Consider the following 27,687-nt stretch of genomic DNA (forward strand, 5'->3'; position numbering starts at 1 on the left):
CAGGGGCTGGGCCTCAGGGTCTGCTTGGGAGTCACAGACATGAGTTCTGCACACTTCTAGGAGGCTCAGCTCCTTGTCTGCCCCCAACTCCTGCCTCCTGATTTCACTCTTGCAGAAATAAACCCATCTCTTTTCTGGGGGAACCCTCCTTTATAGCCCCCACTTTTCTACCTCACAGTCATCTTTGTGGCCTCTAAGAGTTGGTTGAGTTGTATCTCCCTAAAATATATAGGGATTTGGACCTGTCGTACCTGTGACCATGACCTAATAGGAAATGGACTTAGAGAAGCTGTTAGGAGAGGGTCATGAGAGTGAGCTCCAGCTAAATATGACTATTATCCTTAGAGGAGTGGGGTCCCCAGACAGACCCACATCAAGGAAAAGGAGCGAAGACAAGGCAGACATATGCAGTGGAGGGAAAGACAGGGTGATGATATCACAAGCTGAGCCAGGGATCAGAGCTGTCCGAGGAGAGTCCACCCCTCCCCCTTTTCCTTGTCTTTGAACCCCCAGCATCCAGAACAGTGGGGGAAATGAATTCTGTTGCTTTAAGCCACACTGAGTGTGTGACATGTTACAGTAGTCACACAGGCAGCCACGGCACACTCTCAAGTCAGCATCAGGAGGACCCTCTCTCCAGTGTGGACATCCTCTTACCAGAACATTCCAGCACTGTGCAGGTGACATATCATTCAGGCTGGGAGAGTCCAGCCAGGCCTCAGCCGCCTCTGTCAGCAGCTCCCAGGAGCCATCATCTTTGCCCACATTATTGGTTGGGTCAGTTGGGTCCAAAATGACCGGTCTAGAAATTTTATCAGATTAAAAGAAATCAGGACTGAGTTTAGTAGCACACATCTTTAATCTCAGTACTTGGGAGGCGGAAGCAGATGGATCTCTGTGAGTTCGAGCTCAGCCTAGTCTACGTAGTGAGCTCCAGGCCAGTCAGGATTGTACAGTGAGATCCTGAGAGCCTGTCCCCCTCAGCCCACCCCCCCTGCCCAGCAGCGCCTGGGAAGATAGTTTAGAAACTAAGACTGCTTAGAACTCATTCATAAGGGCCAGGGTTCAGGACCCACGAACAACATGGGTGTCCCTGTACATGACTTCAGTCCCACCTCTGAGGGGTAGAGACATGGGTTTCTCTGGGGCTTGCTGCCTTCCAGCCTAGTTGAGAAAGCCAGAGCCCAGAGTAAAGAAGAGAGCCCTGCTTCAGAATAATACACAAAGGACACCTATATCCTCTTCTGGTGCACAGACGCACATTTTTTTTTTCTGAGACAGGGTTTCTCCACAGCTTTGGAGCCTGTCCTTGAACTAGCTCTCGTAGACCAGGCTGGCCTTGAACTCACAGAAAGCTGCCTGCCTCTGCCTCCCAAGTACTTGGATTAAAGGCGTGTGCCACCTCCACCCGGCCAGACATATGTAGAGGCGTAAACGAATGCAGACAGTTTGTAAAAATATATATATAGTTTTAATGCAGAAATAGACTTACAGAACCACCGTTCCCGCGGAGACCAGGAAAGTAGAAGAGGAAGCTCGGAGCACGCTCGCCAAATTTATAGGCAGACATTAGCCCGAGGCGAACACGCCCCCTAAGGGGCGGGACTTATCCCTACATCTCCCCTTTTTGTCTAAATAAGACAGAACTAAACCAAATACAACTACATACAATAACAACAAATAATAAATATAACAAACAATATTGAGAACAAAAGCTTTGCTAAACATTCTATCTCAAGGAGTCCAAATAATGTAAAGAGTAACTACAATTATATAATCTTCAACTCAGTCAAAGATCTGAGAAGGGAATAAACACTACTCAACAAACGAGATATATCCAAAATGTGCAACAATTGACAGACAACTGACTACCTGGGCAATCACCCAAAGTCTCGTTTGCAATGTTGAGTCAACCAATTTTGGCTAAGGCCTAACATAACTGACATACCATTATTAAAGGCAAGGAACTTTTCAAAACTATCTTACCCTGTCTTGGCAGGATATGACAGTCCTGTTTTATCTTTTGATGCACGCTCTGTATCTGTGTCAGTGGTTGAGGTATAGGCATTTCTTTGCCCAAAGGCCAGTTCTGCCAAATAGAAAGGCTCCAGGTGGAGTGTCTTTGGTGCTCAACATTCTCTCGGGAATGGAGTGGTGTTGCCAGGAGCAATTGTGTCTCACTATCACGAAACTCTGAGTTAGATTAAAGGCCATTTTCTACAGCTCTTTGAAGAGGTTGAAGATTATCTATCTATACTGAGTATAATCTCTATATATCTAAAGAACCTGATTAGTCTGATTATAAATGACAAACTTAGATGACTATTTATCTATATAATTCTCAATATCTATCTAACTTAAAGACAAAGACAATAAACAACTGTGTAACAAATGAGGATAATGACCTCCAAATATAAACACTGTACAAATATACATTGCAATATGGTAAATATATATCAATGCACAAACATTATATAAGTATCTTAATCAGAGGTAGAAATGTACATCGCAATATGGTAAATGTATACAATATATATATCAATACAATATATGTCAATATATAAAAATGTTTTAAACAGACATAGAAACATGCATGCATACAATAGTCAATATAATTTAACTTTGTTTCAATATACAAGAATTGATACCAATATATTTGTCTAAAAGCAGTAACTCACAATTATAAATCTATAATCCCATCATTCCCTCTTTTTTTTTTCAAAATGATCCCTGAGCTTATAAAATTCCTCCCCCAACCTCCCAACCCCTAAATGATGTCCCTAAACCCAGGGGTAAACTTTACTGGGAGAGGGGACGTCGTCCTCTAGAATTACTTCCAGCTGTCATGGGGGCGACGTTCTTTCTGGGGGATCCTGTGAAAGTAAAATGATGGTTAAATTTCAAGATCAATGTCTTTTAAAATTGCAAATAGTCTCTGAGTATTTTGTGGAGGTCTGGCCAGAATGTTGTACAAGATGTGCACCATTTCAGCTAACCAAGTTGGGATCGTCTTGTGCAGCTGGTATCCAAAACAGGTCTTGTAGTAGCGCTATCAGTATCATGACGTCATCTCAACCAGGTAGAGTTGTTGTTGTGGGGCCCCATCTTCTTCCTGGAAACTTCAAATGTCACTTCGGGAAAAACTCATTGTTCATTGTGAAAAACTTAAACATTAATCATATAGACATATATATACATACATATATATATTCAATAAAAGGCATGATATATATATTCAATGAAAAGTATGATAGATATGAAGAAAAGCAAGGATGTTTTCTAAACTCATATTTCTTTCTGTCCCATATCATGGCTCTTGACATGAGACAGAAACTCCAGAAACTCTGGGTTTTTCTCTTACTAACAGGCTTGGAATTGGAGAAGGACTGAGCCAGAGTCCAACTTCAAAACCAGCTCTATATATTTATAAAGAAATGTTTAATAAGATATATAAATAAAAATTAATACTTACAAAATGTGTCCATCCATCAGTAATTAAATATTCAGGGTTCCTTAATTTCTTTGAAGATGAGTGTTTTCCTGTGGAGATAAGAAAAGAACCCCGCCTCCAAACCTATCTGTATTTCTTACCATCAGTATGTTCGCCATCCTTATGAAAGAATTGTTATTTATCTTTTCCAAGTGGCTTCTCTTCTTCAAACCGAACCTTTATTAATTTTGATGGTATCCACAATTTTTCCTCACCTGTGGAGATAAGAGCAAAACCCCTTCCCCAACGTAGCACATATCCTGGCTTCCATTGTGAGGTCAGCACATCCTTGAAATAAACTGGTTGATTTAGTTCAGTAGACTTTTCCATTATCCAATGTCTTTCTGCAGCCGTTGTTCCCTTCTCATTAGCGTTGAGAAAATTCAAGGTTAACAAAGCATTATGTAGCCTATTTCTGGGGGTGTTTTCCACCCCTTTCTGTTTGTTCAACATATCTTTTATAGTTCGATTTGATCTTTCTATGACTGCTTGACCTGTAGGATTGTATGGTATACCTGTAACATGCTTGATATTGTAATAATCAAAAAACCGTTTCATTTTCCTAGAAACATAAGCAGGACCATTGTCCGTTTTTATTTGTGTAGGTATACCCATGATAGCCATGACTTCTAATAAATGAGTGATTACTGAATCAGCTTTTTCTGAACTTAAAGCAGTTGCCCACTGAAAGCCTGAATAAGTGTCAATGGTGTGATGAACATATTTTAATTTGCCAAATTCTGCAAAGTGGAACACATCCATCTGCCAGATTTCATTCCTTTGGGTGCCCTTTGGATTAGCCCCTGCAGGCAGTGGCGTTTGGTTATAGAAAGAGCAAGTAGGGCATTTCTTTACAATCTCCTTAGCTTGTTGCCATGTAATTGAAAACTCTTTCTTCAAACCTTTGCTATTAACATGATGTTTTTTATGAAATTCAGAGGCTTGTAGCACACTACCAATCAGTAATTGATCAATTTCTGCATTACCTTGTGCTAGAGGACCTGGCAGACCCGTATGGGATCGGATGTGTGTTATGTACATAGGGCAAAGCCTGTTCCTGATCAAATCTTGAACCTGGAGAAACAATGAGGTTAGTTCAGTATCATCAGGTATAAATTCAGCAGTTTCAATATGTAAAATAACTCTTTCTGCGTATTGTGAATCAGTGACTATATTAATAGGTTCTTTAAAATCCCTTAGCACCATAAGAATGGCATATAATTCTGCCTTCTGGACAGAATTATACGGACTTTGTTCCACCTTATCCAAGTCTTCTGATTTGTAACCTGCCTTCCCTGTTTTATTGGCATCAGTATAGAATGTATGGGCTCCAGTTATTGGAGCATCATGGACGATTCGAGGAAGAATCCAAGAAGTTCTCTTTATGAAGTTAAGCCGCTTGCTTTTTGGATAGTTGTTATTAATGTCTCCCAAAAAATTAGCACAAGCTCTTTGCCATGGTTCATTATCTTCCCATAATTTCTTTAGTTCATCAGCAGTGAAGGGCACTATAATTTCTGCTGGGTCTATGCCTGCTAGTTGACGAAGTCTCAGCTTGCCTTTTATAATTAACTCAGAGACTTTTTCCACATAAGTTTTCAGTTTCTTACTTGGTTTATGTGGTAAAAAGATCCATTCCAAAATAATATCATCTCTCTGCATTAAAATTCCTGTAGGAGAAATTTTTGATGGTAGTATGACAAGAATACATTCGAGCTCTGGATTCACCCTGTCCACATGTGCCTGTTGTAATTTTTCCTCAATCATTGTCAGTTCCTTTTCTGCTTCAGCTGTTAATTCTCTGGGACTGTTTAAATCTTTATCACCATCCAAGGTTTTGTTCAAATGAATTATTAGATCAGGTGTTATTCCAATAGCTGGTCGTAGACTGGAAATGTCTCCTAACAGTCTTTGAAAGTCATTAAGAGTCCGTAGGCGATCTCTCCTAATTTGTGCTTTTTGTGTCTTAATTTTTTGCAAACCTATTTTATAACCTAAATAATTAACAGAATCTCCCTTCTGAATCTTTTCAGGAGCGATTTGCAATCCCCATTTAGGTAAAAGTATCTTTATTTCTTCAAACAGTCTGTTCAAGGTATCCATGTTTGAATCGGATAACAAGATGTCGTCCATGTAATGGTATACTATAGATTTGGGAAATTTCTTGCGTATTATTTGCAATGGTTGGTTCACAAAATATTGGCACAGGGAGGGGCTATTTAACATACCCTGGGGGAGAACGGTCCAGTGGTACCTCCTCGAAGGTTGAGAATTGTTATAAGTAGGCACTGTGAAGGCAAATTTTTCTCTATCTTCTTTTTGCAAAGGTATAGTGAAAAAACAATCCTTTAAATCAATAACTATGAGAGGCCATCCTTTTGGTAATAAAGAGGGCAAAGGAATTCCAGATTGCAGAGGGCCCATAGGTTGAATAACCTTGTTGATGGCCCTGAGATCTGTCACCATTCTCCATTTACCTGATTTTTTCTTAACCACAAATACAGGAGAATTCCAAGGGCTGGTAGATTCTTCTATATGTCCAGCATCTAATTGTTCTTGTACCAGCTGTTCTAAAGCCTGTAACTTTTCCTCAGCTAAAGGCCATTGCTTTGTCCATATTGGTTTCTCAGTCAACCATTTTAGAGGCAAGGCTGTTGGTATCTCTGAAGGGACATCAATTGCTTGTTCTTGTACAGCCCGAATGGCCGGTTTTCTCCGTTTGTAATATCTTTTAATATTATTCTCAGAACTATAGGCTCTAGAAGTAGCAGGAATGTTAATTTCGGTATTCCATTGTTGTAATAGGTCACGACCCCATAAATTCATTGCGATATTGGCTACATATGGCTTTAATTTTCCTATTTGTCCCTCTGGCCCTATACATTCAACCCATCTCGTGCTCTGCCTTACTCGAGATAGGGTTCCAATTCCCAGGAGCTGAACATTTACATTCTGAAGAGGCCAATACGGATGCCAAGATTCTGGGGTAATGATACTTACATCAGCACCTGTGTCCAGCAGGCCAGTAATAAAAATGCCATTTACACACACTCTCAGTTTAGGTCTTTGATCATTTATAGAAGTTTGCCAAAACACACGTAACTTATCTTTCTGATCATTATTGCTTGTAACAGTAGGCATGGGGCTTCCTAATTGTCCTGATGAGGCACGTTCTCTGCAGAAACTGGATATGACTGAACCATGTTTGCCATGGGGGCCTGTGAGGCCCCCCCTCTCACGTTTCCCGACTGTATCAGGTTGCCTTGTCTATCTCTTGTAGACCTGCATTCATTCGTCCAATGTCTGCCTTTTCCACATCTTCTACATAAACCTGAAGGCTGAGTCCTCCTATTTCTGTTATTTCTAGAAGATGCATTATTATTATTATTATTTCTGAAAGATGCATTATTATTATTATTATTTCTGAAAATCCGTTGTCTACAATTCCTTTTCATATGACCCATTTTGCCACAATTAAAACATTTGGTATTCTGGTGTCTCCTTTTACCATTGGAAATTGCTTCTTCTACCCAAGCTTCAGTGCCATAATCAAATGTATCAACATTGAGTGTATGCAAGACCCATTCTTCCAAAGGCGCTGATCTGAGCTTTAAAGGCCCCAAAATCCTTTTGCATTCCACATTTGCATTTTCATAAGCCAAAGACTCAATCATTATACGTCTTGCTTCTGGGTCAGATATCCCTATTTGTACAGCCTTAGTTAATCTTTGTAAAAAGTCACTAAAGGGTTCTCTCTGACCCTGTTTAACTCTGACAAATGATTCTATTCTCTGTCCTGGGTCTTGTACCCTGTCCCAAGCCCTTAAGGCTGCTGTAGTACACATGGAGAGTGTGTTTTCATCCAAATTAGCTTGTTCCTGAGGGTCGGAAAAGAGCCCTTCACCTAGAAATTTATCTAGGGAAATGTCAATTCCCTTTGCTTTTTCCTGCTGTTCTAAGAGTCTAGCCTCTTGCCTGAATAAGCATTGCCATTTCAATTGCGGTCCACTCTCAAGTACTGCAGAGCTCAGCTGGAGCCAGTCCAAGGGGGTTGCTCTGTTTGTCGTGGCCCAAGATCTTAGCATCTCTTTAACAAAAGAGGCTTGCATCCCAAAAGTCATGACAGCCTGTTTAATTTCCTTGAGGTCATTCATACGGACAGGCTCCCATGTATCCTCCTTGATGACCCTAGGGTTTCTGGAACCAACCACCTTCTCTGTTGTTATTACTGGAAAGGCAGGTAGAGCTGTCGGTAGAGCTTTGTGGAAATTGTCCCGGAGAGATTTACCCACAGATGTAGTTAAAATTTGCCCTTCTACCCTTTGCTCTTCTTCATCAGAATTTAGAAATTCCTCAATCTTTTCAATTCTATTCACCATTGCCTTCTGCAATGTCTGAATCTCCTGTCCAGAATTATGTTCCAAAGCCTTCACTGAGGATTCTAAAGTATGAAGTTTGTCCGTTAGAGATAACATCTTATCTTTGGACATAATTTTTATGGCATAAACTGTGCCTTCTTGTATTGACACTCTTTCCATCAATTTGTCATAAGCTTTAGACAAAATCCAATTGTCACATTCAGCAGTTTTGATTCTCTCAGTTAATGTTTCATTTCCTACAGAAAGGGACTGAATCTTATTGTCCAAATCAGCTGTTCCCTCTTCCATAGTAATGAATTTCTCCTTAATATCAGCCACTAATGTTTCAGTTCCTACAGAGAGGGACTGAACCTTACGATCCAGATCAGCTGTTCCCTCTTCCATAGTAATGAATTTCTCCTTAACATCAGCCTGGAGAGCCTCAAACTGATTCTTGAGAAGATTGTTATCAGCCTGGAGAACTTCAAACCGATTCTCGAGAAGATTGTTATCAGTCTGGAGAACTCCAAACTGATTCTTGAGAAGATTGTTATCAGTCTGGAGAACTTCAAACTGATTCTTGAGAAGATTGTTATCAGTCTGGAGAACTTCAAACCGATTCTTGAGAAGATTGTTATCAGTCTGGAGAACTTCAAACTGATTCTTGAGAAGATTGTTATCAGTCTGGAGAACTTCAAACCGATTCTTGAGAAGACTGTTATCATTCTCAATTGTTTTTAAGCGTTCTATTTCTGCCTTAAGAATCCTGGATTCATCTCGTAAAGACTTTATCATATTTCTATTATCAAACCATTTGGTGCCAATGAAAACTACGAATCCCAGAAGGATCCATAGAGGTGGCGTGATAGACACCTCTTGTAAAATCTCCCACATGGTACAATTAAAAAAACTGTTAAATTCTTGAACAGTAATGTGTTCAGACATTTTATTTATAAAAGAAAAAAAAATTTTACCTGCAATGATCGGTTCCTGCCAGTTGTTGGTCTCTGTGTTTTTGGAGCCTGTCCTAGAACTAGCTCTTGTAGACCAGGCTGGCCTCGAAATCACAGAGATCCGTCTGTCTCTGCCTTCCAAGTGCTGGGATTAAAGGCGTGCACTACCACGGCCCGGCAGGCCTCAAACTCACAGAGATCCGTCTGCCTCTGCTTCCCAAGTGCTGGGATTAAAGGCGTGTGCTACCACTGCCTGGCAGGCCTCAAACTCACAGAGATCCGTCTGCCTCTGCTTCCCAAGTGCTGGGATTAAAGGCGTGTGCTACCACTGCCTGGCAGGCCTCAAACTCACAGAGATCCGCCTGCCCTTGCCTCCCAAGTGCTGGTATCAAAAGCGTGCGCCACCACTGCCCTGCCAAGTCACTTTGTGTCAGACCAAATCTGCCGCTGTGGCAGCTTTTGTTGCAAAACCGCAGGTACTTAAGCTTCCGCTAATTCAGGCAGTGGGGTTCTGCTGTAAAACTTAGCCAAGGCAGGCAGAATGGGCCTGTGTGGCCGAGTATGTCTCGGACTCGGCACTGGGGCCGGAGTCACGAACTGAAAAACAGCACCCAGGAGGGTGCTGTGTTAGCTAGCGGGCTACCCGCTTGAGTCGAGAGCAAAATAGCCCGACGTTGGACGCCAAAATGTAGAGGCGTAAACGAATGCAGACAGTTTGTAAAAATATATATATAGTTTTAATGCAGAAATAGACTTACAGAACCACCGTTCCCGCGGAGACCAGGAAAGTAGAAGAGGAAGCTCAGAGCACGCTCGCCAAATTTATAGGCAGACATTAGCCCGAGGCGAACACGCCCCCTAAGGGGCGGGACTTATCCCTACAGACATACAAATTTTAATAAAGAATTTGGGCTGGGGAAATGGGTCAGTGGGTAAAATACCTGCCTCACAAAAAGGCCCTGAGTTGGGGACCCTCAAGACTCATATAAGAACTAGATGCTGGTATGTTTGTAATCCCAGCCCTGAAGAGGCAGAGGCAAGTGTGTCCTGGGGCTCGCTGGTGAGCCAGTCTAGCCTTTTGGTGAACATCGGTGAGAGACCCTGACTCAACAGATAATGTGGAATGGCTGGAGAACCCCCTCAGAGGTTAAGAGCACCGACTTCTCTTGCAGAGGACCTGGGTTCAAATCCCAGCACTCACATAGTGACTCACAACGATCTGTAACTGCAGTTCCGGGGAGTCTGACATCCTCTCCTGGCCTTCATAGGCACTGTGCGCACGTGATTTACAGGCATACACATGGGGAAACACACATACACATAAAGGAAGTGAACCTTTGACGATAAGCAGAGAGTGAAGCCTGATGTCAACTTCTGACCTCCAAGTGCATCTGTACAGATGCATGTGAGTGTGCATGCGCTCAACACAGAAGGGAGAGGCTCCTGAGGGCTCTGCGGTACCCAGCCACACTGACTCCTCATCCTCCTCTTCCCAGAGATGTTCGATCTCACGGTTCTAGCTGTGAACTCCTCCCCTTCCTCCAGACTTTGGGGGGCAAAGCCTGACCACGGTTTGGAATGTGGAAAGCATTGACTGGATCTCCTCTGTAGACAGATTCTCATCCCCCATCTCCCATATCATCAAGGACTCAGAACTCACTCTCAATGGGGCCCTGGCCTGCGGCTGGAGAGATAGGAAGCTGGGTACCTTTGGGACCTGAGCTGGCACAGAAGAGTGTTGCGAACTGTGACATCATCGAAGCCGTAATTGACTATCCAGTAGACACACAGCTCTGACGACTGCTTGATGAGTCCCAGCACGGTCCTGACACCTTCTGCGATGTCAAAGTCCTCATCTGGGCAGCCCTGTTCCCAGGCATACACAGTGAGCAACTCCAGGGCATAGGAGAACCCCGGAGATGGGGAAGTCATCCGCTTCTCCTGGCACTGGGAGAGAAGACAAAACTGTCAGGAAGCCGAAGCCTAGAAGATGTCACCGTCCCCCGTGCCTGGAAGTCAAGGTGTCAGTACCATCAGACACAGATGAAGGGATGGAAGGAACACCTGGAATGCTCACACTTCTCACAGGGGTGTGAGTGTGTGATACAGTGTGTAAGCCTGGGCGGGTGTGAGTGTATGTGTATATGTGTTGTGAGTGTGTGTGTGACTGTGTGAGTGTTTGTGTGATTGTGAATGTGTGTATGTGCCCGTGCATGAGTGTGCATGAGTGTGTGAGCATGAACACATGCTGTGTGAGTAAATATGTGAGCACAGAAGTGTGAGTGTGTAAACATGCATGTCAGTGTGTGCATGCGTGTGAGAATGAGCTGTGTTTGTGAGTGTGTGTGAGGAGGCCAGAGGTCAAGGTCAGGTGTCTGCCTCAGTCACTCTCTACCTTATGTTTTGGAACAGGGCCTCTCACTGAACCTGGGGCTCACTGATCGGCTGCAGTGATTGGCCAATGAGCCCGGGGGATCCACCTGTGTCTGCCTCCTGAACACGGAGTTACAGACACAGGCTGCCACTCCTGGCTTTACACGGGTAGTGGGCTCTTCCGTGCCTGCACAGTGTGTACTTTCCTCACTGAGTCTTCTCTCCAGTCCCAGTAGAGTGGTTTAAAAAAATCTACTTGGCACTCTTTATTAAAGCTAAATAAGTATGCTCCACTATATTTCATGCAGAGTCCACGTATGCAAATATAGACACACATGTACATGTTGTCTGGGGCTGTGTCTGGGGCTCCAGCAATTCTACTGCATGTCTACCCAAGAACAATGAATGCTTAGGTTCACAAAAGACATATCAGAGGACACCCACAGTAACCCAAGTCACAGAGGTCACAACCTGGAAATGACCCAAGGGCCCGGCAGCAGCGGAGAGGAAAACACGGGTGTGTTACTATAATGGAACATACGCGGGAATGAAAACTACTGCTATGTAATGACGTGGCTGGATTTCTCAGACACGAGTGAAATAAGATACCACCTGTGTGCAGTACGATCCATTTACAGTGTTGGAAAATAAGGGGGGGCTGGCAAGATGAAGAGAGTTCCATCCCCAGGACCCACATAGTGGAAGGAGAAAACTCATTTCTGTACGCTGTCCTCTGCCACACATACACTATGGCACATTCCCACACACACATGCACACACACTGTTTCTCATGCACTTGTGCACACACACACACATGAACACACTCTCATACACACATGCATGTGCACACACACACATGAACACACTCTCATACACACGTGCATGTGCACACATGAACACACTCATACACACATGTGCACACACATGAACACACTCTCATACGCATATGCATGTGCACACACACACATGAACACACTCTCATACACACATGCATGTGCACACACATGAACACACTCTCATACACACATGTGCACACACACATGAACACACTCTCATACACACATGTGCACACACACATGAACATACTCTCATACACACATGAACACACTCTCATACACACATGTATGTGCACACACATGAACACTCTCCTACGCACATGTGCACACACATGAACATGCTCTCATACCCACATGTGCACACACACATGAACACACACTCATACACACATGTGCACACACACATGAACACACTCTCATACACACATGTGCATACACACATGTGCACACACACATGAACACACTCTCATACACACATGCATGTGCACACACATGAACACACTCTCATACACACATGTGCACACACATGAACACACTCTCATACACACATGTGCACACACACATGAACACACTCTCATACACACATGTGCACACACACATGAACACACTCTCATACACACATGTGCACACACACATGAACACACTCTCATACACACATGTGCACACACATGAACACACTCTCATACACACATGTGCACACACACATGAACACACTCTCATACACACATGTGCACACACATGAACACACTCTCATACACACATGTGCACACACATGAACACACTCTCATACACACATGTGCACACACATGAACACACTCTCATACACACATGTGCACACACACATGAACACACTCTCATACACACATGTGCACACACATGAACACACTCTCATACACACATGTGCACACACACATGAACACACTCTCATACACACATGTGCACACACACATGAACACACTCTCATACACACATGTGCACACACATGAACACACTCTCATACACACATGTGCACACACACATGAACACACTCTCATACACACATGTGCACACACACATGAACACACTCTCATACACACATGTGCACACACACATGAACACACTCTCATACACACATGTGCACACACAAGAACACACTCTCATACACACATGTGCACACACACATGAACACACTCTCATACACACATGTGCACACACATGAACACACTCTCATACACACATGTGCACACACACATGAACACACTCTCATACACACATGTGCACACACATGAACACACTCTCATACACACATGTGCACACACACATGAACACACTCTCATACACACATGTGCACACACATGAACACACTCTCATACACACATGTGCATACACACATGTGCACACACACATGAACACACTCTCATACACACATGCATGTGCACACACATGAACACACTCTCATACACACATGTGCACACACATGAACATACTCTCATACACACATGTGCACACACACATGAACACACTCTCATACACACATGTGCACACACACATGAACACACTCTCATACACACATGTGCACACACACATGAACACACTCTCATACACACATGTGCACACAAACATGAACACACTCTCATACACACATGTGCACACACATGAACACACTCTCATACACACATGTGCACACACATGAACACACTCTCATACACACATGTGCACACACACATGAACACACTCTCATACACACATGCATGTGCACTCACACACGTGTACACACATTATATTCTTTTAAATAAGATTCATCTGTGGTGATGATTATTGGAATTTAAAAATTATTTTAATATTTTCAAATTTTTATGACTTATATGTATGGGTGTTTTGTTTGTATGTTTGTCTGTGTACCATGTGTGTGCCTGGTGTCTATGGTGGCCAGAAGAGGGCACTGGATCCCGTAGGACTGCAGTGACAGATGGTTGTGAGCTGCCATGTGGGTGCTGGGGATTGAACCCAGGTCCTCTAGAAGAGTAGACAGTGCTCTCAACCATGGAGCCATCTTCCAGCACCCTAATATTTTTTATTATGTGTGTCTGTGCGTGTGAGTTCAGGTGCCTTCATAGGCTAGAGGTGTGAGACCCCCCCTGGAGTTAAAGCTGGTTGTGGGATGCCTGAAGTGGGTGCTGGTAATTGAACTTGGGTCCTCTGGAAGAGCAATATGTACTCTTAACCGGGGAGCCATCTCATCAGTCTCTGGATTTTTTTAAAGTGTCTTGCTATATAGGTGAGGTTAGCCTTACACTCTAGATCCTCTCGCGTCCACTTCTTGAATACTGGGGCCACAGTTGTGCGACTCCTAGGTGCTTGGGTTGAGAAAATATTCAATTTTGGTTTGTGGATGAAGAGGAGATCAAATTAGATGAAAGTATGTTGTTAATATTATTAAAATTTGCTTGCTGTAAATAATCTCAATTAAAAGGTAACACAGTGGGGTGTGGTAGCACATGGCTTTGATGCCGGCACTTGAAAGGCAGAGGCAGCCTGAGACCCTCTTGAAACAAGGCAATGGCATAAATTACCTCCTGATACCAGTGCTTGACCAACAGGACCAGCTCCTTCACTCTCCTGGGATACCGCTGGAAGAATCGCTGCTGTAACGTGGTGAAGCAGGCTGCAAACTCGCCAGGCGCTGCTCTTACTTGATCCATGGAACTTTTGAGATCCCAATAGATCCGGGAGCTGGAGTCCTCACCAAAGCCTGCTGACAGAGAGCAGCAGGACGCTCGACTTTGATGGCGGTCTGAGTCAGCTGGAGCTGGGGAGATGTCTAGTTAACAGTGGGGCTACTCTCCCGGGTAGATAATGAAGGCTAACAGGTAGCCTGACATGAAGGCAGGATGGGGTGGACCTGAGACAGGGTCAGCGGAGTCACGCAGAACACGAGGCAGGGAACTACGCATGAGAAATAGATGCCCCAGAGTGATACCGAGGGCAAGGTGTCTGCACGACTGGCGGATGTCGGTACCACAGAATGCCTTCTACTGGTACCTCTTACAGAGACTCAGGGACACCTCGAGGTGGCAGGAGTGGGGAAGGGTGGAGGTGCGCTGAGCCAATTAGTTTCCATTCTTGCCTGCGGAGCTCTGCCATTCATAAATATATTTAGGTGCACAGCCTGGGGCGAGCAGCCCTGGAAGGACATCCTGGAAAGAGCTGGGCACATGCCTTACCATTTATTGAGTGTCGACTGTATACCAGGCACAGTTGAAGTCCTTTATGCAATGAGGTAACATGAAAGTCTTATAAACCGCCGGTTGTGATGGCGCACACCGGTAGGATTTGCTGAAGATGGCAGAGTCAGGAGGATCACGAGTTCGAGGCCAGCCTGGTCTACACATTGCCGGGCGATGGTGGCGCACGCCTTTAATCCCAGCACTCGGGAGGCAGAGGCAGGCGGATCTCTGTGAGTTCGAGACCAGCCTGGTCTACAGAGCTAGTTCCAGGACAGGCTCCAAAGCCACAGAGAAACCCTGTCTCGAAAAACCAAAAAAAAAAAAAAGTCTTATAAACCTCTCGCGGGGGTGCAACTATCAAGTTAATTATCTTGAGAGAAACGCCCTGAAGTTAAATAAACTGGAGCCAATTTTGGGTTAAATGTCCTTGGGAAAGAAACCATGGCAGCAGCCTACCTCATCTGTTTGGGACACGTAGACCAGATTAGTTTTATTTTTATATAGTAAAGTAAGCAATTTATGAATCCCTCTGTAGGGTCTTATTTTCTCAGAAAGCAACATTCATTGCTTCCTTGTAATAAAAAAAAATGTTGCCAGGGTTGGTGGTGCACACCTTTGATCCCAGCACTCGGGAGGCAGGGAAGGCGAATCTCTGTGAGTTTGAGGCTATCCTGGTTTACCGAGAAAGTTCCAGGACAGCTAGTGCTACACAGAGAAACCCTGTGTATGGGTGTGTGTGTGTGTGTGTGTGTGTGTGTGTGTGTGTGTGTGTGTGTGTGTGGAAGATTCAGCTCTACCGCCACCTGGTGGTAGCATCTGGGTGCTACATGTGAAGCATTTCCTTCTCAGGGCAGCAAGCAGAGGGTGGGCTGGTCTCCTGCCACCAGGCCCTGGGCATTAGAAGAGAGAAGCCATAATTTCCTGCAGCGATGGAGCCTCACATCTCTCTCACCGCTGACTCCCATTCTTTTGAGGCAGGCACACCACTACAACCAAACAAACCTGGAAGCTAGCTGCCCTGATCTTAAGAGTCGATGACAAAGGGACCCATGGGGCCATGTATCAGTTACTTTTCTGGTCCCTGGGATGAGACACCTGACAGAAGCAACCAAAGTGGGGGAAAGCTTTCTCTTGAGTCACTGCTGGGGAAGACATGGCTGCAGGAGCTGACGCTGAGTGCTTCTTCCTTGGATCAGGAAACACACTGGAAGTGGGGTTGGAGGCAGGGTGGGGTTATCACCCTCCAGGCTCAATTCCAGGCCACCCACTTCCTGTGGCAAGGACCCTTCTCCTACAGGCTCTACACCCTCCCAAATTAGTGCCACCAGCTGGGGACCAAGTGCTTCAAACCCTAACAGATGAGAAGGGCCCACAGTGGCAGCTTGCATTGCTCTCTGATTCAGGCCATCATCCTGAGAATGCTGTCATGTGGGTGTATGCACATTTCCATCTTGTCAGAAAATGGCCAGGTGATGCTCATTCACAGTTCCAGTAACCCAGAAGTTCCTCGGAATTGTGGACAATGGAGGCGCCCTAGCCCCTAGCTCAGAAGCCCTGGGCTGTCAGACTAGTTGAATCTACTGTCGACAGCATAGCCACCAGCCATTCCTGTCCTTCTGTTTCCCCGTTCATCTGTCTGTCCATCCTACATCCATTCACTTTTCCATCTGTCTATACATCCCCACTTCCTTCCACCCATCCAAACATACATTCACACATCCACCCATTTTCCCATCTGTCCACTCATCCATCCATACTTCCTCTTACACATACATCGGTCCCCCACTTCCACCCACCCATCCACCTACCCATCCATACATCTAGTGAGCACCCAGCCATCCATACATCTAGTGAGCACCCAGCCATCCATACATCTAGTGAGCACCCAGCCATCCATACATCTAGTGAGCACCCAGCCATCCACTCTCCTCCACCCACTCACCGATAAAAAGAGTTTGGAACATTTCATCTAAAGTAAATGAGATGAGAATGAAGTTCTAGATAGAATATGCCCAGGGTAGGAGGCTCTTCTCTCTTGGGGGCTGTGGTATTGAGTCCCAGAGGCTCATATGTTTGAATGCTCAGTCCCCAGTTGAATTGTTTGGGAAGGACTAGGAGGTGTGCCCTTGTTAGAGGCGGTGTGTTGCCGGACCCAGTGACTCTCTTTCTTCCTGCTGCCTGTGGATCAGGATATGAAGCTATTGCTCCTGTGCTATGCCTGTCTGCTTCCCACCATGATGATGAGGGACTAACCCTCCGAGCCTGTAGGCCAGCCCCCAATCAAATGCTTCTTTTTTTAAAGAGCTGCCTTGGGCAGTAACAGAACAGTGACTCAGACAGGGGGTTGCGAGCCCCATTTTGGAAATAGCCAGTCTGTCTGTCACAGCCTCAGCCTGTAGGACTCAAGTGGCTCCCCAGTACTCCCAGAAAGTTTGGGACCCCACCCCAGTACCTGGAGCACTCACATAGAGGATCAAAGGCTGGAAGGACCTGCAAGAGTATCTTCTGCCCATGTACGGACAGTAGGACTTCAAGGGTGTGCCCAAGGCTCACTGACGTAGAGTATTTCTTGTGGTGTTTCAGCCGTTGTTCAATCACGCTGAGGAGTTCACGTTGGTTTTCCTTCTGATCCCGAAAGCTACGGAAGCTACCCATGAAGAGAACAAGGGTGCCATCTGAGTAGCCTCTTAGGACTGTTTCCCGGCCATAGGAGCCACCCTGCAGGGAGTGAAGCAGCAATAGTGAGGTCTGGACTTTCTGTAGCTCCAAGCAGTGACATTTGTCAAGTCCAGTGAAATTCCCAAATGCCACCATCATTTTAAAATCGGGTTGCTGGCACTAATTTGCATCCGTGTCGGTACGCGAGCTCCAAACTGGAGGCAAAGAAAACTGCAATATGATGAATACATGGCACAGTGGAGTACCATACAAGAGTGAAAACGGCGGCACAAACAAAACTCTCACAGATCGAGTCAAAGATGCCATACAGCAAAGAGCGCATGCGCGTATGCATGTTCCCAGTCCCCGCTAATTTACTGAGCACAGATTACAGCAGGACCCTGTGCTGCTGGAAACACTGTGTGTCTCACCATCACAACACTCTGAAGTGGGGGCTAGGCTGATCTCATTCTACAGACCCAGACACTGTGGTACAGAGAGATGAAGTCGCCTGCCAGAGGCGTCGCCAGGCAGAAGGCGATGTGGCTGCTGTTTGGTCCCCTGAACAGTCTGCCTTCGTGTCCGCAGTGGGAGAAAAACCTTGGGAAGTGCAGTCTCCAGGGCCTGGTGTGGAGCAGTGCTCAGCATCACCGTGGGGGGTGGAGGTGGGGGAGGGGAGCAGCCTGGGTCTCCAACCTGGCTCTTACCTTAGCCACTCCCCACACGGGGAGCTCACTGCTCCGCAGGAAGTCAGAGATGGCATCCACGTCCTGGTCTATCAGTTTCAGGCATTCTTCACTGGGTTTGAGTTTTGCGTGGATAAAGTCTTTTAGCTTGTGTGCTGGCACTGCGGGCAAGTCAGGCCATCCGCCGGATAACCCATCGGATGACCTCCAGGATGGTCCCGCTGATGGCTCCCCAAGTGACCCCCCAGATGGCCCGGCAGATGACTGGCCACCCAGCCAGTTTCCCATAGTTGCTAGCTGGCCTCAGGAATGCTGTAATGGCAGAGGGATGCCCCTGTAGGTCAGGTCTGGGGATTCTGCCCCACTACAGGGGGGTGTGACTCCATAGAGGAAGTGGAGTCCGAACTCGCTGCCCCGCCTCCATCACAGCCTTGCCTAGGAAATCGAAACCCATGTGTGGGAGTCGCTGCCCAGCAGCTGCATGGGGAACTTCCTGCTAGCCAGCCTCTCCCGGGACACACCACTCCAGAGCCAGAGGTGAACACCTCGCAGAGGCCTGTGTGTGTCCTTCAGAGCAGGACTGACTTCCTGGTGTCTCTATCTCCTCCATCTGTAGATCAGGGGAACCTGTCTAAAAATAACCAAACCAGTAATCACTAAGCTAATTCGGTTTGATAGAGGGTGGAGGGTGTCCATGGAGACTGGCCCTTTTCTCCTTTTACAGTGGCTGGAGCACGCAGTGCCAGGCTGAGCAGTAGAGAAAGAGCCCAGAGAGGCTACTGACTTACTCAGAGACACACAGCATGGCAGGTGCTCTGACAGATATAGGCTTCCTTTCTGCCTTTGGATGAACATGGGGCCCTAAAGAGTCAAGAGTAGCTTCCTAACACACACACACACACACACACACACACACACACACACACTTAAAGTAAAATTTAAAAATAAAATTAAAAACAAGGGGAATTTTGCCAATTCAATATAATTATTTTGTGTTGGTTTTGAGATAAAGCCTTGCTATGTAGCCCAAACTGGCTTTGAACTGGTCATCCCCTGCCTCAGCCTCTCATAAGCCATTATTATAGCATCTTCCTTCAGGGTAGGATGGACATTGTGTTTAACTGTCCTATGTTGCAGATGGTGTCCTGGGAAGCTCACTGGGAAAGGCATAGCGACTTTGGTTTTGCATGTCCCCGCAAGCAGAGTCCCGCTGAGTCCTGGACCATCGGGAGTACTGGCTCCCTACAGGAACCCTGAAAGCAGGACTCTCGAAGTTCCTCTAAGTGAGGCCAAGGACAGAAAATGACTGCAGGGGACGAACACTAGTGGCTCTCAGGGACCCTGCCTCGGCCTCCTGAGTGCTAAGGTTGTATAAGTGGGAAACCTCACCCAGTCCTAGCTACGACCCCCTGGAACTTCTCCCCAGGGCCATGGCCTGAATAGAGTTCAGAGGATTCACTTACACCACCATGGTGTCTGCTGTTGGAGATGGAAGGGCTTAGGTCAGCAAATAAATAAATAGCCACGACCTCACTCCTCACTCACTCCAGCCGCCAGCCACCCCAGTTCTGGAGCCATTTTGGCAAAAGGGTTCAAAGTCTGTGTGGTGGGAAGAGGGGCTGGGATACTAGGCCGTTGCCCCGCCTGTTGCTAGATTCCATGGAAACATAGGTCTGGTCACATTTGTCTAGACCGGAGGTTTTCAAGCGGTGGGTCTCAACCCCTCTAGGTCGAACAACCCTTTTACAGGGGTTGCCTAAGATTATCAGATCACACGTATTTCCAATGGTCTTTGTATGTCCGCCCACATGCCAGTATGCCCACATACTGTATTAAAGGGTCAAAGCCTTAAGAAGGTCTAGAGCTCCGAGGATGTTGTGACCAGCAGCCATCAAGAGACATAATTTGGGGTCTGGTTGGCATCCTCCATGATTTGGCTAGGTGAGGTGAAGTTGGGACCAAGCCCACTGGGGTTGCCTGGAGCCAAGAGCAGGAGATGCCCCTCACCCAGGCTGGCCACTGTGGGCTAAGCTGAGGAGGCAGGAATGGGCTGCAAGGTTGAAAATACTAGGGAGGCGCTGTCCTCCTGCATCCCTGTTGTTCTGTCCCAATTGTGGTCCAGGGAGAGCCAGGCTGTCTGAGACACTCCTGCTGGGGGATGGGCAAGTGCAGCCACCTTCCTCCGTTTCTCATTCTCCTGTGGAAGGATCACTACCATGTCCACCCCTCAGGTGGTCCCTCTGGAGGACCCTGCTGTGGCCACACTGCTCCCGGTATCTGGCACTTGCTTCCTGTGTGCAGGGCTGGGACATTCATAAGATATGTCTCCCTACCCTCCACCCCCTGGTTCCTAGCTGTCACTTAGACTCGGCTAGGGGATTGGAGGCATTTTCCCATTTAAGACAGATAAGTAGACATTTGTCCTGGAGACAGCCTGGCATCACCCTGGCCCTGGTGGGAATCAGAGGACAAGGGACAAACACCGCCCATCCACAGTCCACCCATAGTGTGGCGAAGGTGAAGATTCTGGAAAATCAGTTTCTGGATGAAGGGCTTGCTAACCCATCCCTTCCTGTCCCCATCAGGACCCTGTTTCTATTGCATTTGGGAGCATCAGACATCAGGAGGCAGAGTGGCCTGACCTTTCCTGGGGAGATGTGAACAAATGTCTGTTCAACCCAGACAGGGCACAAAGACTGAACAAGGAAAAGATGCCTAGTCTAAGTGGTGAGCTAATGGGTTTATTGGGGTTACTAACAGCATGAGTTGGAGGTTGCAGGATGTGGGTGACCCCCAAGCACTGCATTATCAAAAAGCCTCAGCCTTCATGGGTGCTGAGTCAGGAATGCTGTACCCCTGTGCTTCTCACTTACCCTCCCCGTCCTAGGCGCTCCCTCTTGAGGGAGTGGGTGGAACCACAGGCGAGGCTTGGGGTCCTTCCTGCTCCTTCTACGCCCCTAAGGCCCAGGTATCACTTGTTTTGCTTATGCCATTAGCATGGCTGTGGACCCGGGTATTCTGTAGCCAGCATCACAACCTCTGCCCCATGATGGCCATGGTCACATTACACGGGGAACATATCTGAACCACAACTGGGGGGGTCTCTGCAGGTGGAGGGATACCAGAGAGGAGCGTGGCTTCTTGGCAGGGCTGGGCTGCTGCTGGGTGTGGCTGTGGGGGTGGAGGCAGGGCACAGTGGGTGCTGAATAGCAAACTGGCAGAGCCTGAGATGTCTGGATCCTCGGGAGCCTAGCATGGGAGTCAGGGACACTGGGTGATCAAAGCAGAGGTCAATGAAGCTCCACTAGGTGGGTAAATGGGGGAGGGATGACAGGGTGGTGGGTGAGCAGGCAATCAGATGGGAGACGGTGTGAAGGGGGCACACACAGACACACATACATATACACACATACATGCATATATATATACATGTGCACATAAACACAAACATACATACATATACATACACATGAAGTCACATACAGGCACACACTAAGACACATAGACACACAGACACACACAAACACAGATACACACACAGACAGATACACACAGATAGAACACATTTAGACACACATAGACACAGACATGTACACATGCAGACACACAGAGACATATATACATGCACACACACACAGACACATGCATACACATACACACATACATCTGGCCCAATACTCCAAGTCTCCCATACTGAGGGCCGGTGTCATTTTCTCTCAGCCGATGTGACCACTGATCTTTCTGGACGTCATACAGAAGCCTGTGGGAAGGAAGACATGCTGGTTACCTTAGCATTTCTGCAGCGCTGAGACCACACACATACAGGTCCTCAGGGGCCATGGGTGGGTCCCGTCCCTCAGAGAGGACCATGTCTGCTCATGACCATGTCCTTCCCCAAAGGATGCTCTTGTCTACCTCACATGCCTCTCACCTTCACCAGCCACGGCTTGATGGGGGTGCCGTCCTTGTCCATGCAGCACAGGGCAGATGTGCAGGCTGCAGCCTCCTGGGCAAGCAGGTCCCAGCAGGCATTGCAGCCCAGGTTGTCTGTGGGGTCAGCTGGATCCAGGATGATGGGTCTGCAATCATACCCAAGGTCAGTCTCATCCCCACAATGCCCACCTGAGACACTGGCTGGGCTGTTCTCCACTCCCTAACACTACAGGGGCCAGGGCCAGGACCTCAGGACTCCTCAGTGCCCCAGGTGCACACTCTAGGGCAGGGGTAGGAGAGAAGAGGCATATGGTGTGGGGTGTGGTGGCAATGCCTGTAAACCTAGCACCCTGGAGGCAGAGGCAGGGGGATTGCGAGTTTGGAGCAACCTGGGCTACACAGTGTATTCTAAAGGGTTGGGGGTGAGAGGACTGGTGAGATCTCTCAGTGGTTAAGAGCACTGGCTGCTCTTCCAGAGGACCTGAGTTCAGTTCCCAGCAACCACATGGTGGCTCACAACCTCTGGAACTCCAGTTTCTCCATGGGCACTGCACACACAGTGCACATACATATACGCAGACAAAACACGACACACATAAAATCCTTAAAAGGGAAGGAAGGAAAGAAGGAGGGAGGGAAAAGCAGCTGCACAAGTACCACTTCTTCAGGCTGTGTTCATTACTAACCACTCACAGGGCTGCCCTTCCTCCTTGAAGCAGGCATTGCTAATCAATTACAGCCCTGATTCTGCCACTGCCCCTCCCAGCATCCACGGCAGATATCATCAGCTAATATATATCATACACCAGACCCTTTCTCAGGATACACTGCCACTGCCCGCAAACAGTCAGTGTAAACGTGCGTTTCGGGGACAATCCTGCTTATCTCTGTCCCCATTTCAGAGGTGGGCGTGACGGTGAAGAATGACACGTGCCTCTATTACCCGAAGGCTGCTGACGAGAAGCTGCCAGGTGTAAGGAGTGCGAACACCAGACGCCCAGTTACATCCTAGTTTCGGAGGAATCACGAATGCGCTTGAAGTTTGAGGCGGGATTCTCATGATGCAGCCCAGGCAGGCTTTGAGCTTGAAGCCCTCTACCCCCAGCCTCATGCTTTCATTTCATTCTCTTATGTGTACCAGTGCTTTGCCTGCATGTGTCTGTACACAAACATGTCTGGGGTATGGAAGCCATAAGAGGGCGCCAGACCCCCAGGAACTGGAATAGGTAGTTACAAGCAACTGTGTGGGTTCCAGGAACGGAACCTAGGTCTCTGCAAGAGCAGCCAGTGCTCTGAACTGCTGAGCCATCTCTTCACGCCTCTAACTCAGCCTCTTGTTGTGATTACAGATGTGTGTCACGGCATCTGGACACTTGGGGGGGGGGGGCAGGTGTCACAAAGCCCAGGCTGGCCTTGAACTGGTTTTGTAGCCAAGGATGACTCTGGACTCCCAGTCCTCCTCCACCTCCTCATGAGTATAAATTTTCACAGCGGTGAAACACCAAGCCCAGTTCATGCAATGATGGGGATGGACGCTGGGCAAACCCTCCGTCAGCTAAGCCATGTCCCAGCTCTCACATTAAACATAAAAAGCACATGTCTGGCCCAAATCTTGCATGAGAGCCACTCAGACTAGCATGCGATCTGATTTGTCTGCACTTGAGTTGAACTTGGAGTCTTGCATCTATTTCATCTGACAACCACATTTACAGGTGGCCAAGAAACTGACTGACTCTCTCCTCAGGCACTAAAAGTACCACTCTGGGGAGTTGCCCAGTTCCTGAGAGTGGGCCTTGCCTTTCCATCTTCTGCCAATAGGGAGGCAGGAAATGGATATTGTGTGTCCGAGGTAGAGAAGTCTGGGGGTGGCCAAACCTGGGCTTCTGAAGTTGCAGCTTCAGGAAGTCACCTATGGCTTTGTCCTTGGCGTTGTAGTTGACGGTCCAATAGATGCACAGTTGGCGGTACTGGCCAACCAGCTCCAGCACGGTGTGGAAGCCCTCCGCCATGTTGAACTGGGGATTCTGGCTGCCCTGCTCGAGGCATACACAGTCAGGAGCTCCAGCCCATGCTGGGGTGGCAAGGAGCCCTTCCCCTGGACCATCTTGTTGCACTGGGGAAGCAAGAGAAAGGAGATGTGCTGGTTCATGTTGGCAACACAACAGCTAATGCCTCCCCTGGTGGTCAGAGGGGCTCCAGGGATTGACAGGTGCACCCCTAAAGCTTAACGGAGCACCATTGTGTGCCTTGGCACAGAGACACAATGTGTTAGCTCCACTCTTGGGGGTATGTGTGTGTGTGCTGGGGGTGGGGCTCGGGCTCACGCATTCCAGGCAAGGCTCTTATCAGCCCCTATCCATGAACTGCACCCCAGCATGCCAGTTCCTTATCATTTTGAGACAGATTCTTGCTGAGTTGGCCAGACTATCCTTGTGCTCACTCTGTAGCCCAGGCTAGCCCTGACCTTTCAATCTTTCTACCTCAGCCTCCTACGTAGCTAAAATGAGAAGCCTGCACCAGACCTGGCTAGATCCTGCTTTATGGACACGCAAACCAGCGTCCTCTGGGTGGAGTGTGACTGACCTCACACACTTGCTTGTGGCCAAACACACACCCCTCTTTCTAGCCCCCCTCCGCTCCCACCATCTCCTCCAAGGAAAGTACTCGGGACACAGTTCCTGGGACCCAGCATCGCTGTGAGTGTGCGTGTGGGAATTCGGGTGACGGAGGCCCCCTGTGCCTAACCTGTTGGTACCAGTGCTTCACCAGCTGGATCAAGCTCTTGAGTTTGGTGGGACGGGTACTAATGAAGTCACGCTGCAGCTCCGTGAAGCAGATAGAGAACTCGCCTGCATTGCTGTAGCTGTGGATTAGGTCCTTGTATACCTGGGGATCAGGCCTAGAGCCCGGCCTCAACTGGCCTATACAGTGGGAAAAGGTTAGAGTCGCTCTGTCGTCTAGGGAGCCTGGGTGAGCCAGCTTACAAAGCTGGTCTGAGAGACCCGTAGTATACCTGGTCTAAGGGTGACCTGAGACCCACTGGGAGGTCACCAGGTGTTTTAGTGAGGGCATAAGCATGGCATGGTCCATCTTAAAGCCCTCATGAGAGTGGCGTTCCCTGCCCAGCTTTTTTCCAGCCACCTGCTTGCCCACCATAGAGAAAGTCTTGACTGAGAGTCAGCCTAGGGTGTGGTGTCTCTAACCCCCTCTGATGCCCTCTCAGCCCGCCCAGGGAGGGGGCTCCAATGGTCATTAGACAAAAAGCCTTCTTCAGACGCCAGGGCTGCAGGGGGCAGGGGGACCACGGCTGGCTCTAAAGACCTAAACAGAAGCAGACCAGACCAGTTCACACAAGTAGAACAAGAGCCCACACAGCATCTAGACGCCTGTCTGTCTCACTCAGTATGTGGGTGCTCCAGGGTAAGATTCACACCCGGGGCAGAAGACTGAGGTGCCTACTTAACATATCAAAGCGGACCTGACCTCCAGGTTCTCCAAGAATCCCCAGTTCCTACCTGTTTCAGGGTACGGCTGGTACACCCCACCCTCTACCCTGAACTCTCCAGCCCAGGGGGACTGGGACTGTCCTTCCCCCCCGGGGGGCTCTTCCCTGAATAATCCAGACATTTTGTTTACTTTTTTGTACCTTTGGCAGCCTGGCTGCTGCACCTAACCCCCCTCTCCCTGTCTCTTCCCTTCCCCCTCTCCCCACATGGCCCAGTTCAGCCTGGTCAAGTCCACTCTGGACTCTCCCATATGTCCCTGTCTCTGACTGTGTTCTCCCTTTTATCTACAATAAACTTTCTCCTTCCCCATACCTAGGAGCAGCCATGTCCTTTCCTTTCCTTTCCTTTTCTTTCCTTTCCTTTCCTTTCCTTTCCTTTCCTTTCCTTTCCTTTCCTTTCCTTTCCTTCTTTCTTTCCTTCACCGGAAGCTGATCTTGGGTCCCGTGGTGGGCTGAATGAGAACGTCCCCTCACAGGCTTATATATTAAAATGCTTGGTCACCAGGTGGTGGGACTGTTAGGGAAGGATCAAAGGTGTGGCCTTGTCGGAGGAGGCTTTGAGGTTTCAAACACTCACTCCAGTTCCCAGCTCCCCCATGCCCAGGGATCAGGATGTAAACTCTCAGCTACTTCTCTAGTATTGTCTGCTGCCATACTTCCCTCTATGATGACAATGGACTAATTCTCTGAAACCATAAGCAAGCCCCCAATTAAATACTTTTTTAAAATAAGAAGAGCTGCCTTGGTCATGGTGTCTCGTTACAGCAAAAGAACGGCAGCCAAGACAGGTACTCTGCAGGAGTAGTACGTACTCTTAACCGCCTGGCCAGATCCTCAGCCCCTCCTCTCCCAGCATCTTGTGGGAACCAAAAGTGGGGCCTTGCCACACATGACAGAAAAGTTGTGATCAATCTCCACATCTCCCATGCCTGTGACATGGATAGGATCGTGCCTGGAACCACTCTGCCTGTGTCCAGGAGCCTCACCGAGGGCGTCGAAGGCTGGCAGCACGTTGAAGTCCACGCTCTGGTCCAGCAGTGTCTGGGAAGTCAGGGAGAAGCTGAGCACTCAGGGATTCTTCCTGTTGGAGATCTCAAACTTGACATCGAACTTCTGCTTCTGCTGGCACGCCTCCAGCTGCGCCCGGATCTCCGAGATGACCTCTGCCCAGTGGCTGCCTTGCTCAGAGAACTGGCAGAAGCAGCTGAGGAACACCACAAGGTCAGCATCCGAGCGCCCTTATAGAGCCGTGCCTTTGGCAGAAGAACCGCCCTGGGGAGGACATGGAAGGTGGCTTGAGCCCTGAGTGCCCTTTGATGTCCCACAGACTCTGTGTGTGTGTGTGTGTGTGTGTGTGTGTGTGTGTGTGTGTGTGTGTGTGTGTGTGTGTGTGGTCAGAGGTTGACACTTGTGTTTCCACCAATCTCTATTATTATTATCGTTATGATTTTGAGACAAGGTCTCGCTGAGCCTGGAGCTCACCAATCTAGCTGTGCTGACTGACCAGGGAACCCGAGGGGTGGTCTTCTCTCTACTCTGGAGTTTGGGTATCACAGGCAGTCTCCATGATGCCAAGTTCACGCAGTGCTAGGGTTGGAATTCAGGGATTCCCGTATGCCAGTTAAATTCTCTGCCAGCAACGTGCCCTCCAAGAAAAGAGAATCCCCCTTTCTGGAGGTGTAGCACTTC

General features: G+C 47.7%; 1 protein-coding gene across 3 annotated transcripts in view; it reads right to left on the reverse strand.

Moving 5' to 3' along the window:
- Positions 1 to 18,935, reverse strand: part of LOC142854846 (2'-5'-oligoadenylate synthase 2-like) — a 34,707-nt gene extending 15,772 nt beyond the window's left edge. Inside the window, exons 1-5 of one of the 3 annotated variants that reach the window (XM_075981209.1) lie at positions 18,582 to 18,935; positions 17,682 to 17,934; positions 14,563 to 14,744; positions 10,510 to 10,748; positions 658 to 802 (exon numbers count right to left, since the gene is read on the reverse strand). In XM_075981209.1, the coding sequence (XP_075837324.1) occupies positions 658 to 802; positions 10,510 to 10,748; positions 14,563 to 14,744; positions 17,682 to 17,934; positions 18,582 to 18,848 (1,086 nt within the window). In that variant the 5' untranslated portion in view covers positions 18,849 to 18,935. Of the gene's footprint in view, positions 1 to 657; positions 803 to 10,509; positions 10,749 to 14,562; positions 14,799 to 17,681; positions 17,935 to 18,581 lie in introns of all 3 variants that reach the window. The other 2 variants (XM_075981198.1, XM_075981220.1) reach the window with 2 other exon arrangements.
- Positions 18,936 to 27,687: the final 8,752 nt, after the last annotated feature.

This window comes from Microtus pennsylvanicus, chromosome 1 (assembly GCF_037038515.1).
Source record: "Microtus pennsylvanicus isolate mMicPen1 chromosome 1, mMicPen1.hap1, whole genome shotgun sequence".
NCBI lineage: Eukaryota > Metazoa > Chordata > Mammalia > Rodentia > Cricetidae > Microtus > Microtus pennsylvanicus.